This window comes from Myxocyprinus asiaticus, chromosome 9 (assembly GCF_019703515.2).
Source record: "Myxocyprinus asiaticus isolate MX2 ecotype Aquarium Trade chromosome 9, UBuf_Myxa_2, whole genome shotgun sequence".
In the NCBI taxonomy this organism is placed as follows: domain Eukaryota; kingdom Metazoa; phylum Chordata; class Actinopteri; order Cypriniformes; family Catostomidae; genus Myxocyprinus; species Myxocyprinus asiaticus.
The window spans coordinates 19,122,576-19,135,601 of record NC_059352.1 but is presented as its reverse complement, the minus strand read 5'-3'; the positions used below and the strand labels follow the sequence as shown (position 1 = coordinate 19,135,601).

Below are 13,026 nucleotides of genomic sequence, written 5' to 3'. Positions count from 1 at the left end.
TAATCAGCATATCATGTAATTAATTTGATTACAATTTGAACAGGGATTGACAGCCCTACTTTATTTATTTGTTTGTTTTATTGGTGTTTGGTTTCTTTAACTTGTGGCAATGCAAATTTGAGCACTGACACCCCTCTGAGCGAGCACTGTGGTGTTATGGTGGGCACTGTTATGTGTAGCGCTGGGGTGAGTGGCTTTCCTAAACGCTGACTGCTTCTCTCTGGCTTCCTCATTCTCTGCTTTAGTGCGGGCTGCATGAAGGGCGGGATATTAAATAACATGCCTCCTCGACTTCTCCCTTTTATTTGTTGTCTGCTATTTTCTCTCCTCCTGAGCAGCGACTGATTCCGCCGTCTCTGAACGTCTCTCACTATCTTTTCCGTTGCTGTGTTTTCACTGTTGTGCGCCTTACTGAAATCACAGACCATGGTATTCTTTTTTGCGGTGAGGGGGGAGTGTGTATGTATGTTTGAGTGTGTGGGGCGTGAGTCTGTGTGTATTAAAAGGAATAGTTCACCTTAAAATGAAAATTCTGTTTAACACAAAAGGTGACATTTTGAAGAATATCCCTGCCACTCTTTTGCAGATAATGAAAGTAAATGAGGACTGGGGCATTCAAGTTCCAAAATGACAATAAAAGTACCATTAGAATATCATAAAAGTGATCTGCATGACTCCTGCACTATATTACAAGTCTTTGGAATACATATAATAGCGATTGTGTGAGGAACAGACCAAAATTTAAGTTGTTATTCACTGATAATCTTTGAATTCGAGAACCAGAGCTGCGTTTCTCAAAAGCATCTCAAGCTTAAGTTGATCTTAGAGACCATTGGTGCCAATGGTTTCTACAATCTACTTAGGCTTACAATGCTTTTGGGAAATGCAGCCCAGATCAGTTATAGTAGATTCATCAACTAATCTTTTAGACCAGTTTTGTGAACTAAATCAATTCATTGAAAATATCCAACTTAAAAAAGCGAGTCATTCACAAAATGGACATCGCCACTGCTCACATAAACTTTATAGGGGTCATGACATGCCTTTTATTATTATTATTATTATTTTTAGATGTCCCTTGTGGTTCATGTATAATATTAGTAAAGTTTTTTTTTTGCACAAGAAGACATATATTTGTAAAACATGATCATTTTCCACCCTCATTCTGACCCTCTATCAGAAATTATCAGTTTTGGTTCTGCATCTCCTTTAAGAATTAACAGTACACGCCCACTGTTATGATTGGCTCTCTGCTCTTAAAATGACCTGCTCTCCCCTTGCCATCTCACTGCTACTGGGCGGGCTAAAGAAGTGATAAGATAAAGTAGTCGTTGATGTTGATTGTTGTGGAGGTGGTCAGATGCAAATGTCTACCACAGTATGACATTAGGACTGGGCGATATGGCTTCAGAAATTTTATCTCGATAAGTTTTTGTAAATTGATGATATTCGATATACTGTATATCTCGATAATTGTGGGTGTTTCCAAATGGCAGTTTTGTGCCCTTGAAGGGCACTGCAGGAAGGGGACGCCACTCGAAAGTTTGTTCCAAACAAAAGTAAGAAAACTTATTTTATTTTTCTTTTCACAAAGAGCCCTTTTACAAGACTATAAGTGAAGGGTACATTCATACAGTTCTTTCATACGCCCCTTAGAGTGCCCACATCAAGAGATCTGTCCTTCAAAGGGAGTAGGGCATAGGGATGATCACTTTCAATTGGTATTTGCCCCATGTTTTTGCTCTGAAATAGCATAAAAGTGTGGGGTGTTTTAATCAGAGGAACCATCATTTCATCTAAATAGCCATTGTAACCATGTAGAATTAATATTTCAAAGGCATTAAATAAAAATCTATTTAAAAATGATGAAGGCATGTTTCACACAGTTTTTCACTAAATGAACACAAGGAAGAGAATTGATTTGCACGTTTATACTTTATATATTACAGTATGAGCTATGATCTTGTGAACCGCTGTCAAACTCTCCTTTACTGTTCCGCGTTTGTAGGTTTGTATAATAACTTAATTGCGGTTACTAATGTTTTGGAATTGTGCAAATGCTTGAACCTGCAGTACTTCACAATGCAGGTGAACTGCGCTAAAAACACGAGCCCCCACCGCCCCCACACATGCACACAGATGAGTGCGTCACCGGTTAATTCTGAAGCGCACACAGACCATGTTTATCTGTCTTTAATCACAGCCTTTGGCAGTTAAATAATCACATATGATCATATCTCTATTTTGATGTTATTTTAATTAATTATTCAGCCCTGAAGGATCGTGAAATTAGTCTACTGATACTCTCTATGAAACTTAATGGCCAAATAAAAGGCTCATTAAAATCATCGCAATATTCACAATATTGTTAAATTTTATATCGTCAGCAAAATCATCGCGATTATATTGTGGGTATTCGATGTATTGCCCATCCCTATGTGACATCACAATGTAGAGAATGTAGAGAATGAGTCGTTTTGGCAGCTTGGTTTCCACAGGTGCTCTTTTTGCAGTGAGGAGGAAGTTTTGAGTTCTGAAATTTACAGTATGTTTTTATTGTACAGTGACCTCTTATATGTCAAAAGATCAAGGAAAATTGTATTCCTCATGTCATGACCCCTTTAATGAACACACCAAAGAGAGTTAGGATGGATCTCAAGATTTTCAGTGAACTATTCCTTTAAGTGCTTTCTGAAAGCCTGTGTGAAAATGTAATCTCTCAAATGGGATACATTAATTCCTTTAATGCTTTCTCTTTAGCACATGAAGTCTGACATACACGGATATAATGCACACACTACCAATGTGTGTGATGTAATGTTGTACCGCATGACAGATGTGTATGCATTTTTATACATTTTACAGATATGTCACTGTATTAGTAGGTGTACCATTTTGTATGGAATGGATATAATTAGCCATGGGGTCCTCTCACTGCCAGCAGAGTTTAGACCTTTGCCAGTGTGCAACCCTTCACTTTCATTTGATGCGACGCTTGCAGAACAAATGACAATTTCATGGTCCAGTGCAGTAGCGGCAGTATCAATCGCTGAGATAAACTGTCTTGACATCCCACTGTTCTTGTTTTGTTCCAAGTTCCAAATTGTATTCATAGTTAATCTTGTGGTGTACTAGCTGAGCGACTTGGCAGAGAGGGGATAGTTTGCATTCCTTGCAACAGGTCCACTACTTATTTGACAAAGTATATAAATGAATTAACAAATGCTAATTATCTTCTGACATCTCTTTGCAGGAGTGTTGGATTATGGGTATTCAGAAAGAAGCAATACAAACGGTATGCAAATGCAATGATATATAGAAATTAGGGCTGTTAATCTATTTAAAAAAAATGCTGGTACATTAATCAAATTAATCCCAAATTATCACATTTGCTAACAAAAGCTTTCAAATCAAGATAATTCAAAGATATTATTGTGGCAGAAAATTAAGCTCAATCTTATCAAGCTTACAATGCTCTGATGGTAGGAAAGTTCCTTATTAGGAAATTTGCATATGGATCAGAGGGCATGATTGAATGCATATTTTTATAATTAGTTGTATAAAATGAACATGTTAAATTGACAGCCTTAATAAAAATATGTATACAGAATATGTATAGGAGTATTTACGGTATGTATTAGAAGTAGACCGATATATCTGTTTTACCAATTAAACTGTGCTGATAGTTGCTTTTTGGAACTATCGATTAATGGCAAAAATCTATGCTGATAGTTATTTATTCCTATTTTTTATTTTATTTATTTATTTTTTATTCCTTATAAATAAACCTCATCTGGTGAATTTATATATATATATATATATATATATATATATATATATAACTCTTCATCTTGTGAATACATAGGCTATAAAAAGCTTAATTTGGTAAATACTTACATATTGTACCAGAGGCAAGTCTCTGTCATTTTTAAAATAAAAGTCACAGTCTGTTTCAGGCTTGTTTAGAGTTACAAGTCCCACGTTATGCACCAAATCTTAATTTTCTGGTTATTATTATAATATTGGTTGCACAATAAACTTTTGGTATTTTGTTTATTTTGGACTCTTGTAGCATCAATGTATGTGCCCATCATAGTAAGGAAAGGATAAGAACTCTTTGATCATTCTATAAATCAAATTATTATTATTTTTTTAACTATCGGCCGATATCGGTTAGCGGTCTTTTCCACCACCTTTATTATCAGTATCGGCAGAATTCACTATCAGTCGACCTCTAGTATGTATTATGAAGATAGGTATAAAGATATCACACTATAGCAATTAAATCCATTCTTTCTGTGTCTGAAATATTTAATACCTGCTAGATTGGAAACAGATAGGCAATGTTAGGTCTGTTTGTGGCTGTTTCACATGGGTTTGAAAGATTTTGGGCCTTTCTTGACACATTTACAACTGCACACTGTAATGGCTGTGAAAATCAATCCCTACTTCACACACAGTATGCTCTTATCTCCAAACACACTGCCAATAGACTTGTATTTCTCTGCATGTTGGCTGAAATAACAGCTACATTCAGACATGCTTTTGATTTCACTGAAAGCTAACCTGTCTTTTATCAGTAGACCTTCTGACAAATAGTTCAGACAGCTTCTACACAAAGTTGGATATGTGAAGCATTTGTGCTATTGGGATTCATGCAAGATTTATTTGTTGAAATGGAGTATGTTTCATTTTAAAAAATATTGAGAGCTCAGACCATAACACTGAAGTTATGATTTATGTTTCCCTTGATGTTTTGTCACAAAGATTGGGCTGAAGTTTTTTTATGAGTTATTACAAACTTGAGTGAGACTTTTCATTTTCTATACTTTAAACACTATACAATATGTATTTGAACAGCCATACGGATTCCACTGGTTCGTAGATTTAAAGCTCACAAATGTTATGTATTTCCCATCAGTAATCAGTTTCCATTTCAGAAATCATTCCTTTATTGTTAAAGAAAAGCCAGTGTGACCGTCCATGGGGCGAATTCTCTAACATTTGCATATAGTAGGCTATTGCAATGCAAAAACTTCGTCTCAGCATCTTATTCACCAGAGGTGCCTGCAGGATTTTATCTAAGGGTACCAGAAATCTGACTAAAGTATAGCTACCCTTATTTGTAGGGGGGGGTCCAGGGGCATGCTCCTCCAGGACATTTTTTTATTTGTCATTTTTTTGCAAAAAACAACACCAAAGCGTTCAATTCTGGTGACTTTGAGAAAAGTATTTATACAAATGTTTGAGTATGTGGAGCACTGGCTAAAGCTTAAAAGACAGTAACCTTTCAAAACGTGTTCTCGCACTACAAAAGCAAGATGCAGAGCAATGTCAAAAGCAGAATGCAGCTGTCTAGAGGCACGTTTTTAACAGTTAAAGTTCTATTTAACTTGACACGCCGTCTAAATATGCAGCGCTCTTGTGAGAGATGCTAAAAACATAGTAAAAGTGACATAGTGGTCAAAAACATCCATCTAGCGAATGTTTTTGGAAAACAATTGAAAAATAGCATGAGCAGACGTAAAAACACGTTCGGTGTGAACATCCCCTTATTCTCATGACACACCACTAGCGTAAGTTTCTCAAAGTTACCTCTCAAAAAGGCAGCATTTTGTTTCAGTTGATTTTAGGTAAATATCCACTTTATCCAGTGCTGTTTGTTCTGTGTTCGTAAATATGCCGATTTACTGTGTAAGAAACCACTCCAAACGATTCAGTGAGAGAGAGCGGTCCGAACAAATTGTACTCTACGAATCGATTCAGACTGTTTCACAAGCCTGTTTGGCCAATTCACTGAAAAGAACCGACTCTAAAGAATGCCTCATTCACGAACCATGCATTGCTAGTTCTTACAGTCAACAAAACATGGGACACACTTTATGATTGCTAAAATATTCTCTGTGAAAATGTTTCTCAGGTCAGTCGGAGCGCTCATGGTACGCCGTACAGCTGCAGGCACTGTTATTCACCACCTGCAATCCAGTTTAACCAGGCGATAAATTGAATTTTCTTAAAAAGTGATGTTTGAGTAAATTTCTATTGATTATGGCAGCAGTAATTCATCAAATCACGATCAAATGATTGAGAAGAGAGTACGTATGGCATAGTCAAGCACGCTTTCCGCATTTCAAAGCACTCATTTAGGCGCCTGCAGTGGTGGAGTGATGCTGTACAGTCCAAGTAAAGTAAACCACACTATCCTTGGGCGCAATTCGTTCTTAGTGAATTCCCTCCAAATGTGTTTTGTCGTGTGACTTTAACTAAAAAGGAAATATCAAAGAAAGTGGAATATCGAAGAGCTTTTTGAGTATCTCAATATGACACTTTGTCCACATTTTGTTGTGTTCCCATGATCCCATTCTTCATACCTCCAAATGAGCTTAGTTACAGGGCTTAATCATGTTTAAGAGCATAACTATAGCTTTGATATCCTGCCCAACTGTGTCTCATTCACCATATCAACAAACAAGGTTATTAGTTGGATGTCATTAGTTTGACATTGCTTTCTTTCTCTGAGCCTCACATGCCTCGTTTTCTGCTGTCTTCCAAAACAAAGCAATTACCACTGTCAGAAGAGCACGATACCTGCTTTTTTTTGTTCTTTCGGCATTGTAATTGAAATAAACTTTTGCTTTTTATCTCTAATGTGAACTAAACTGGCAAATCAGGATGGAATAGTGTTGTCAGTTTTTTTCTTGTGAACTGTTACAACTCTGCCTAGCAAATCCTTGCAGTAGATTCCAAACATATGGGAGAGCATATGCCAAGCATGCATGGTGCATGAATACTGATTATTATTGCAAACACAGGGCCTTTTTGACCAAAATGAGCAGTAGCGTGAGAGAGAGTTATCACCCATGGACATGTGCTTGCTTAGAATTGAAATGTAGTTATAATTAGGTTGTTTGCCTCATATATGTTCTGCAATGAAATGATAATTTCTAATCCTATTTACGTGTAATTTTTTTCCATGGCTGTGCCTCCATGTCAGGTCAAGGCTTTCAAAACAAATGAATTGTGCCATTTTTATAGTTCCTATTTCTGTTATTGCATTAAAATGCAATCGGTTGTTAGATGCAGTCTATTACATACTCCTACACATATTCATCACTCAATAAAGTAGATCTCAACTATTTTTAGGACAAATTTATTGAACTGTTTTCATACAAAAAAAAGCCTATGTGAGTTAATGTATAAAGACAGGGGCCCAGTGCATCCAATGGAGACAATCTAAAAAGAAGTAAAATATGGTATACCATTTCATATAGCTAGGCCTTTTAAGCTCAGATAATCTACTTTTTTTATTTGTTGTACTTTAAGACTTAAACTTTCTAAAGGCTCTGTCTTAACTTAAAAAGTACATGAAAAAGTGGATAATTATCATTGTCACTCTCATATTATCTTTTAATGAGAATCTTGTCCTCAGCCTTGATTGTAATACGGAGTGTACAAATTTATTGTCGACTCAGGTTTTTCAAAATCAGATTTGAGACAGTCATTTCAGTGTAGTAGATTTAGATCTTCTTTATTGCAAGTATAAGGTTTGGCAAACTATGAAAATGTTGTTTCCCTATCTGTCACTCATTCGACATTGTGTTGATGTAGTGACACTAGGGTCACTCTTTTGGGAGCCCCAAACACCTCTGCTTTTTTTAAAAAAGGCCAATGAGAATTGGCGAGTGGAATTTGCATGCCACTCCCCCGGACATACGGGTATAAAAGGAGCTGGTATGCAACCACTCATTCAGATTTTCTCTTCGGAGCCGAGCGGTTCTATTCATTGAAGCTGAATTCATCCGCGAAGTTCATTCACCTCATCTGCTGGATTCTACGGCGCATTTCAGTGGCTTCTCCCCCTCTGCACCCGTGGAGTGCAGAGAACGCCCCTGGGTGCTTCGGCAGAAACAAGAGTATATTTTCTTTCTAAAAGAGCAGCACACACGGAACTTCTTTTTAAAGATGCCTTTCCGTCTGTGTGTTATTCCTGGTTGCGGTCGATATCTCTCCGCTTCTGACGGCCACGATCGCTGTCTTACGTGTCTGGGTGCTGCCCACGCGGAGACATCGTTCGTGGATGGGTCTTGTCCTCACTGCGAGAACATGACCATGGCAATGTTGCGGTCGCGGCTTGCATTCGTAAGAAAGCAAGCCACCCCATTGGCTCCCCGCCTCAGTCCTTCTGCCTACGGGTATGAGGCCGTGCCAGTTAGCACTGGGGGCGATTTGGGGACCTCAATGGGACCACCTCCGCTGGGTATCCCCCACGGACCTCCCATTCCCCGGCACGCTCGCTTGCTCCGGTCGGCTCTTGCTCGTCTCGGGCCGAGTTCGACATCTCGTTCGGAGCCCGGGAAGAAGACGAGTTATCGAGCGACGCAGAGGCTTCGACTGGGCTTCCTTCTTCGGGAGTGGTCGCCCAGTTCCAGGCCGACGTGGAAATGATGGACATGCTTTCCTGGGCGGCAACGAGCATCGGGCTAGAGTGTAACTCTCCGCTCTCCCCTGAACCCTCGCGGCTCGATGATTGGTTCCTGGGCTCGGGGTGCCACCCATGGCCACGCCCCGCCCCCATTCCTTTCTTCCCGGAAGTGCATGAGGGGCTGACAAGATCGTGGGAGGCACCTTTTACTGCCCGATCCTGGTCTTTCAGCTCCCCCGCTCTCGCTACCCTCGATGGCGGAGCGGTCAGGGGGTATTCGGTGATCCCCCAGGTGGATAAGGCACTTGCGGTGCACTTATGTCCGCAGAGCGCCGCCACCTGGCGTGGGCGCTTGAAACTCCTGTTCAGGGCCTGTAGGTTTACGTCGTCCCTGAAGGCTAGAGCCTACAGTGCCACTGGACAAGCCACCTCTGCCCTGCACGCCATGGCTCTCCTGCAAGTACACCAGGCCAAGGCGCTAAAAGAACTGCACGAGGGTAGTTCTGACCCGGGATTGATGCAGGAACTGCGTTTGGAGACTGACCTCGCTCTCCAGGCAACGAAGGTCACAGCGTGGTCTCTCAGGCAGGCGATGTCCACCCTGGTGGTCCAGGAGCGCCACTTTTGGCTCAACTTGGTTGAGATGCGCGAGACTGACAAAGGAACGGTTCCTTGACGCCCCCATCTCCCAGGTTGGCCTATTCGGCGACACCGTTGAGGACTTTTCCCAGCAGTTCTCAGTGGTGAAGCAGCAGACGGAGGCCATAAAGCATATCCTGCCCCGGCGTGGCTCAAGACCCCGTACCCCATCTGCTCATCGCCAAGGGCATCCCCCTGCAACTACAACACCGGCTCCACCACAGCCCGCCCCCGTGGCCCGCCGTGGAGCCCAGCACAGGAAGCAGACGCCACCCGTCTCACAGCCGGTCGCCAAGAACCTGAGGAAGGCTTCGAAGCGCCCCTGAGATGGGTGACCCAGGGGCAAGGAGACCCGCTTCTCCATAGCTGGTGAGCAGACCACTTGTTTCATTTTCATTTAATTTCGCTGCATGTCCAAGAGGCTGCGGTCCCAAAAATTCAACAAAAGAGTGGTTTTCTTGTTCCTTGGGTCACATGTTCAGTGCACACAGCCGTCATCATGACCACCGTCCATCATCCCATCTTTGCAGGTATGGTGCCCCAGCGGCGGTCCCCCTGCTCCTGTGCACCCAGCTGTGGCACAAACACGCCCACATGGGATTGGGTCCAGTGGACTATGGGGACGAGACTCCTCCTCCCCCCTCCTCGGCCAATCTTATGGTGGGCAGCAGGAGCCAGGTAAGTGCTTCGATGTCCCCGACCGGGCTATGTGCCAAAGGTTCCCACGACTCCTTTTAGGGATCAGGTGGTGAACCTGCAAACGCTGCCCCAGGAGGAGGCAGACTCAGCCTTGGCGTTGCTGTGTCTAATGCGAGCTTTACACATCTATTTGGATTGCACGCAGAGCCTTAGAAGCTCTTAGAGGCTCAGGACGTGCCACCCCCTGCGGGATTACGAGCCCACTCCACCAGGAGTGTGGCAGCCTCCTGCGCCCTGGCCAATGGTGCCTCTTTGGCAGACATCTGCAGAGCAGCAGGCTGGGCAACACCCAACACCTTTGCGAGGTTCTACAATCTCTGGGTTGAGCTGGTCTTGTCCCGTGTATTGGCAGGCACGAGCAGGTAAGTTCCGGGACAACTGGCCGGGTGTACCGCTTGCGCATAGCACCTTTCCCCTCCCTTGAGGTGAAGACGTGCACTCTTGACTCCCAGTCGTGTTCACAGACTGTGATCCCTGGATGACATTCCTCCTTAGCCCTCTGGCAGCTGAGTTTGTGGAGAAACTCGCTGACCGGCCCAGTACATGTGCTAATGAGCCCCTGTACTGAGGTAGGTGCTCCACGTGTGCTGGTTCCCCGAAGGCGACCCCATGTGATATCTTCCACAAAAATTGTTTCCCTGACAGCAAACTGCGTCTTCCTTGGGCAGAGGCCCCTCTGCCCCCGGTCGCCATGCTCTGAAGTAACTTCTCCCCCTTTGGGTAGGACCTACCATGGGACCTCTCCACATAACATACTTCCGACAAGACTCGGTAAGACCATGTGACATATTCCACTCAAAATATCTCCCCCCCCTCTTTTTGGGTGGGGTGTGGTCTCCGCAGTGTCTTCCCCTTGGGAGGGAGACACCCCCGACGCAGACACTTATGACTCCCAGTCAGTTAACAAATTCCACTCTTTTTGGGGAGAAAAGAGAGGGAAAAGAGGCCTCGGCTGGGCTAGCCTGTCCCTATAGTTGGGCAGTCGACTTGTTCCTGATGGACCGTTCGACGCTCATAAGAATGTTGGGGGAGTTTATGTGACGGCCTGGTGTGCTGGCTACGAGGCACACAGCAGTCTGTCCATCACACACCGCCAGTTCACGCAACACAGTTCAGCTAGTTGTGGCGTTTTTTTATAGGGACCCCTAGTGTCACTACATCGACACAACATCGAGTGACTTTCGTAACCTCCATTCCCTGATGGAGGGAACGAGACGTTGTGTCCCTCTTGCCACAACGCTGAACTACCCGCTGAAATGGCCGGGACCTGGTCTCGGCTCCTCAGCACAAAACCTGAATGAGTGGTTGCATACCAGCTCCTTTTATACCCATATATATCCGGGGGAGTGGCATGAAAATTCCACTAGCCAATTCTCATTGTCCTTTTTTCAAAAAAGCAGAGGTGTTTGGGGCTCCCATGAATGACCCTTAGTGTCACTACATCGACACAACGTCTCGTTCCCTCCATCAGGGAACGGAGGTTATGAAAGTAACCAGGATGATTTCTGTTGTGAATGACTATTAGAATTTTGTCAAGTGTCAGTTTTAGCCCTTATGATTTATAACAAATATGATTTGAGGGGTTGTAAGAGGCCACTGCTAAAGTGTGCGGAGCAATGCTTCTGATTAGATAGAAGTTACTGGCACTTGTAACTTTACTGCAATCATTATATGGTAGATACCAACCGTGGTGTGTAAACTGTGGTATGCTTGCAATAGATATTTAAGAGAAAGTAGAAGTATTTGGGGTATTAACGTTAATGATTAATCGATTCATTGATCTTTAATTTCCACGACAATCGATTATGAAAATGTCTGAAAATGTACTTCCCTACATTAAACCAAACTTTAAATATTGTAAATTGTAAAATGTAAAGTGATATTAAATAAGTAGTTCATCCAAAATTGAAAATCATCATTAATACAGGTCAAAGCAGCCTATCAGGAAATAATCCTGTTTAGCCATTCTTTCAGGTGCTATTATCAGATTTATGCTGTATCAGTAAGGGCAAGATCAACGGACAGGAGACCCCTTGTAAAGGCAGTGATGTGGTGCTACCTGACCTTCATTTTGCCTCATGTAAAAAAAAAAAAAAAAACGCAACGATTTCTGGTTGTGGATGATAAGCACATGGCATGTCATAAATCATACTTGACCTCTAGATTTTAAACAGCCATGGCTAAAGCAGCTATGCTGGCATTCAATATGGTTCAACTGGAATCTCATGTGTGCTTTTGTGGGAGACATCCCCAGTCTAAATGATCCTGTGTTTTGTTTACATGAGCCCTTGGAATAGCAAAAAAATCAATAAAGCTCCCTGTTCTGCATACAGATGCACTCTGCTTTGATCTGGCATTCAGGGGCATACAGTGTATCAGTTTAATTGTACATCACAGGAAAGGCCTCTGCTGTGTTGCACTATATTGCTCTTCTTTTACTGCTTATGCACCAATGGATAATGGACTGGACCCTGATCTGAATTTGTGTGCTGCAATACTCTGTGGAAACTTTTGTGGAAATTGATTTCTCTCAGCCTTAAACATATTTTAGTTTAAATGTATATATGCATGTGCATGTTTCACCTACAGTAGCACTGATTTTTGAGTACTCTTGAGACAAAGCAGGCTGCAAAACTGAAAAAAATTGTAGTTTATGTTTTGAAGAAATTATTTTTGGATTAATCTGTTAAACATGTTCAGAGGTATTCACCTACGTTTGGGTGGAATCTCCTGTTTCTTCCATTTTCCATATTTTCCCTTGCCTATCACTTAAAATGGGCCACGAGTCTCAGATACAAAAATAATTTTTAAAATACTGTATTATAAATATTATGAATGTGCCCAAAGCCAAATACCGTATTAGGAAAGGCAAAAATAATGACTTCAAAACAAATAACAAATTCATCCAAAAATTATAAACAAAAATATTTGGAAGACTGATCATCCAACGAGCACAGGTATTAAGCGATATTTTATATAAACATATAGAAAATTACAAAACAATGATGAGTCTGTGAAGCCAGTATTACTACAGTGTAAACCTTATGAATGAAAATGCGCACAGTATGATTTCAAGTTTATCAGATGCGACTCAGTCTCCGTTAATTGTGCACGTCTCAGAAATCTAATCTTGTCATGAGTAATGTTAACTAAGATACTATATTATGCACATTTTCCACCTTTTAAAATGCCTGTTAATACATAAACACCAAATGTTTTACACAATTCACACAATTCATCTTATTCACAAGGATTCATAAAACAAC

The 13,026-nt window shown here is 41.6% G+C and overlaps 1 protein-coding gene across 4 annotated transcripts in view; it reads left to right on the top strand.

The window, feature by feature from the left end:
* Positions 1–13,026, top strand: part of negr1 (neuronal growth regulator 1) — a 308,138-nt gene that overhangs the window by 193,725 nt on the left and 101,387 nt on the right. Inside the window, exon 8 of one of the 4 annotated variants that reach the window (XM_051705951.1) lies at positions 3,254–3,295. The exons of the other annotated variants lie outside the window; for them this stretch is intronic. Within the exon in view, the coding sequence (XP_051561911.1) occupies positions 3,254–3,295 (42 nt within the window). The remainder of the gene's footprint in view (positions 1–3,253; positions 3,296–13,026) is intronic. 4 annotated transcript variants of the gene reach the window in all.